Source organism: Pteropus vampyrus, unplaced genomic scaffold (genome assembly GCF_000151845.1).
Source record: "Pteropus vampyrus isolate Shadow unplaced genomic scaffold, Pvam_2.0 Scaffold777, whole genome shotgun sequence".
Classification (NCBI taxonomy): domain Eukaryota; kingdom Metazoa; phylum Chordata; class Mammalia; order Chiroptera; family Pteropodidae; genus Pteropus; species Pteropus vampyrus.
This window is the reverse complement of record NW_011889558.1, coordinates 28,782-33,481: the sequence shown is the minus strand read 5'-3', so window position 1 is coordinate 33,481 and position 4,700 is coordinate 28,782. Positions and strand designations below refer to the sequence as shown.

General features: G+C 61.3%; 1 protein-coding gene across 1 annotated transcript in view; it reads left to right on the top strand.

The window, feature by feature from the left end:
• PDE9A (phosphodiesterase 9A) overlaps positions 1-4,700 on the top strand; it is a gene marked incomplete at its 5' end in the record, with an annotated part of 48,197 nt that overhangs the window by 41,774 nt on the left and 1,723 nt on the right. The window contains one exon of the mRNA XM_023526273.1: positions 2,643-2,756. Within this exon, the coding sequence (XP_023382041.1) occupies positions 2,643-2,756 (114 nt within the window). The remainder of the gene's footprint in view (positions 1-2,642; positions 2,757-4,700) is intronic.

The following is a 4,700-nucleotide window of genomic DNA, read 5'->3' as shown; positions in this document are numbered from 1 at the left end:
TGTGGGGACAGATGAGACAGGTGTGGGGGGCAGTCAGCTGTGTGGGGGCAGAACAGAAAGGTGTGTGGAGAGAGGGCATCCTGGACGCAGAGTGAGGCTGTCGGGGGCGGCGGCGAGCGCAGCCACACGAGACCCTCCTCTCCAGTGGCCGAGGTGCCCAGAGACTCCTAGTTACATCGCTGCCCGCCAGGGAGGCTAGGGAACCGGCCTCCTTCCCACCTCCTCCAAGGCCACGTAGCACCCCGAGAAGAGGTGCTCGCCCTCGGCATGTGGGCGTGGGCCCCACTGGCCGGTGCCTCGCATGCTCTGTTGACCCTGACCCTTCAGTCTCTTCTCCACCCCGCAGCCCCAGGAGTGAGGCTTACGGAGGTCAGGTGGCTCACCCGGGAGCACAGACACACCTGCTGCATCCAGCCTAACAACGCTGACCACTGTCCCGTAGCCTCTGGCTGCTGCTCCGTCACCCCGTGACCCAGTCGGCCCCTCTGCCCACTTCAAATAAGCCACCTTCCACTTCTCGGGCACGCTGGGCCAGGGGTGAGAGCATCCATCATCCTGAGCCAGACACTTCCAGCTCACCCCGCTGTCCGCACGGGAGGTCCCACTGAATGCAGCTCTGCTCCATCTTCTGTCATCAGGGAGGGCAGATATCAGGGTGATCTCCGGGCAGAACGTAGCAGGTTGAAAGATAGCCCCCCACTGCCAAAAAAACCAGCGTGCCCACCTCCTGACCCCAGAACCGCGGCTGTGCCCTGTTTGAGAAAGGGTCTTTGCTGTTGCCATCCAAGGGCTCTCTGGATGAGGTTAGCCTAGACCATGCAGGTGGGCCCTCAATCCAACGACGAGTGTCCCCAGAAGAGACCGAAGAGGCAAAGACACAGATACGTGGATGAGGCCACGCGATGACAGTGGCAGGAACACGCCCAGGACCGCCAGGGGCCTCCGGAAGCCGGGCGAGGCGAGAACGGGCACTGCCCTGAGCCCTCGGCGGGAACCTTGGTTTCAGACTTCCGTCCCCCAGAACTGGGCCGGATCACCTCTCTGTCCCTCCAAGCCATCCCGTCTGTGTGTGCGGTGGCCTCGGGACGCTGGCACTGGAGCCGCCTTTTGCCGCTCTGCGGCCGAAAACGTCGCCCGTTTGACGTCTCCACGTCCTTGCTCCAGGATGCACCTGGTGAAGTGTCTGTGACCCACTTACCTCCCTCCCGGGGAAGTGACAAGCTTCACCGTATCAGAGGACAGCACTGTCCCCCGACCTGTCCTCGCCCCCAGGAAGTTCAGGGCTAAATGCCGGGCTTGATCGCTGTCACTGTCGAATCACCGGCTCCAGGGCAATGCTCTCCCTGGTCCCAGGCTGTCTGGCCTCTCTCTCAAGTTTATGGACCCGCCCAGCAAGCACAGGCCACCCAGTGCTCTGATAAGCCTTAGGGAGCTTTTCCTTGAAGCGGGTAAGGGGCAGATCCCGAAGGCCAGGCACTGCTTTAGCCACTGCCCTCGATGGCTGCCCAGAGACCTGGACAAGGACCAAAGCAACCGATGTCCCCATGCTGTGTGACTCTGCCCTCCCCGGGAGCACCTCAGAGCAGCATCGCCCCTGCTTAGGAAGGCGCCTACAGAAGTGGCCACCCACAATGGGCCCCTCCTCACGCCACCCACCATGGGGACACGTCTGTCCTGCCTCACACACTTTCACTGACGTGAAAATGTGACTTTTTCTGAGGGCAAAATCAGCTGTCCCAATTTTTAGTAATATTTTGTCATTGAGGGCTAACGTCCCACGGGCATAGCTCTTTCTCGTTACACAGGGAAATCGCACAGGTGACGGCTCACCTCCCCAAAACACAGCTGAGGCTACTCTGCCGACTGGTTCGGGTTCTGCATTTGATGCTTGTGGTTTTATTTTCTTGGAAAGGTGGATCATCATCCCCCAAACATTTACAAAACACACCTCTGAGCTGAGGTGTGTTTTGTAAATGTTTGTGGGATCGGTGTGTGGGTGGATGGGCGGATGGACAGACAGGTCGTGGGATGAGTGGACAAGTGGACAGACGGGGAGATGGATAAATTGGTGGGTGGGTGAGTGCATGGATGGTCATGGTTTTGAATTATGTTACTTCTAGACCAATCTTTGATGAACAAGGTGATAAAATATTTAACATCTTTGTTTACAGATTTGTTAGTAGAAAAATGCTGTCATCCATAATCATAGTTTGATCATTCTCAAGCAATGTGAGCACATGTGGTCGCATACAGATTAGATAATAGGAAAAAAATGCCCTTGGAAAACTGGTCATTGACCCCCAACAAGATCTGGAAGAGACAAACCGCATCTCTGCTTACCCAGCCGAGGGGAGGCATCGTCCTGGCGGGCCCGGACGCGGCCGCTGCTTCTCGGGGACACGGCCCGCAAGGCGTCAGGCGCCCAGCTGGCTTGTGCCCCAGCCCTCCGCCCCCACTCTGCGGCCGGGCAGCCTCCCAGCCTCTCGTGTCTCAGTTTCTGTATCTGAAAAACGAGGACGTCGATTCTCAGACACACGAAGCACTGGCACGAAGATGGAACGGGACCGTGCGGGCAGGGGCGCGGGACTCGGCCCGCGCGCACCCGGCAGCTGCCGTTGACGCTTTTCTCTTTCCCTGCTCAGGGGATGATCACGTTGATCCTGGCCACCGACATGGCCAGGCACGCAGAAATCATGGATTCTTTCAAAGAAAAAATGGAGGATTTTGACTACAGCTGTGAGGAGCACACGACCCTCGTAAGTAGACTCGTCTACCTGTTTGGGGAGGGCTGGTGAATGGGCGCTCTCCCCCCACCCCCCACCCCCAGCTCAGCCCGGGGCGTCCGCGGAGCCGGGGTTCCTGTCGCCAGTCTCACTGGGGAAAGCCGCCCGCAGGGCCCCGCTCCCCATCCTTCATCGCATTCCGACCTGAAGGTGATAAGCGGGCGAGGAGAATCCTCTTGCTCTGGTCTCCCGAGGATAAGCGGCTCCCCCCGTGGTAGCACAGCCCCACAAATCATGCCGAATGCCATCCCCCGGGAGGGCGACGTGGAGCCGGCGGCCAGGGCCCGGGGCCGGGATGCTGGCCCTGGCTGGCCCCATGCCCGGTGTTGGGAGCATCTTCCCCAGAAGCCTGCCAGGTGGAGCCCCGAACCGCCTGCCTTCTGGAGTGAGGGAAGGGCCGGGAACCGGGGGAAGGGCTGAAGGGTGGCCGTCTCCTCGAGGCTCAGCGAGGCTAAGCCAGGCGCCCAGCCGAAGGCAGCCGCCCTCCCGGACGACCGGCCCGGCGGATTGGAGGCCCACGGGCCTTCACGCCCAATCTGCCTCAGACCCTGAGTGGCAGCCAGTGCTCTGACCCCAAACACTGGCAACTCCAGGTGGCAGTCATTTGTGCCAGAAGCATGGCAAAGCCAGCAGGCGCCAGCCCTCCACAGCCAGTCCCGAAAGCACTCGCCTGGCCGGTAAAGGTGCAAACGCTCTGGCCTGGCGATATTCCGCCGGAGGACCCACTGCGTGCCTGGCCCTCGCCAGGCTCAGAGGGGGTTGTCTCCCCGGAGGACGAGAAATGCACGCACCTGGGGAACAGCACAAGCCGGGGGTGGCCGGGAAGGCTGGAGGGAGGGGCCAGAGCAAGCCCTGGAAGGACACATGCTCAGGAGTCAGAAGCAGGGCCGGCGTGGGCCGGGGACACAGGCGGACAGTGCACAGGGTCCTGACAGAGGACCCCGGCCAACACAGGAGGACACCGGGCTTGAGCGCCGAGGACGGGAGCCAGCGCCACCTCCGGCATGGGCGCGGCTTTGCCAGCTCTGGGTCGGAGGGCACGGAGGGGTCCAGAAGACGCCCGCGGGGTCAGCAGGCGGCACCGCAGCTCCCGCTCCTGCGCACGGCTTGGGGACCCAGGCCGTGCCCCCCCTGCTTTTACGTGAGGGTCCCTTTCACCTGGGGACCCCAGCTCTATCCACCTTTGTTTCCCTTTTAACCTCTGCTTCCTAATGTCAAGTAAACTCAAAAGAGTCTGGAGACTTTGGCTAGAAATAAACGATGAAGATTTATTCAAGGGTCTTAGGGTTTGCAAACCAAAAACACGGCCGGGCAAAGCCCAGAAGCGTCTCAAAGAAGAAAGACAGGCTAAGAGTTCTTAGGGTAAGACGTACATTCGTGGGAAGAATCGGCCGTGCGTTCTCAGCCCTGGGACCGGTCAGGGCAGGTGTCGGGCGCCGGGCGGCCTGGACACGCGAACATTCTCAGTCCTTTGGGGCATCGCCGGAGGCTCGCCTGGAGGTCTGGTGTAAATCCACGCACTGACACGGGACCGGAAAGGTCCTGCGTAAGTTCCCAGGCTCGTTAGGCCCTCCGGCCTCGACCTCCTTGATTCTAGTACGTTGGCGGCCTCGCCGACGGTGCCGCTCTGTCCCGTGTGTCTCCCGTAATCAAGAAGACTCCTGACCTTCGCAGCGTGCAGTGCGTGTGACAGGCGTCCGTGGTTCCCCTCTAGGCCCCTCCAGAGAAAGGTTCCGACACTGGAGGGGATGCAGTGACGCCCCCACCTCCCCGTGCTCCCCGGGCGAGGCTCCGGGTCTACGTGCGGACCGGACCGTGAGGGCAGCACCCCAGGGGACCCGCTACACCCTGGAGGGAGCAGCAGAGCTCGGCCCCTCCGCCCACACCGCCCACCGCCACGTCCTCCTCGTGGGGTGG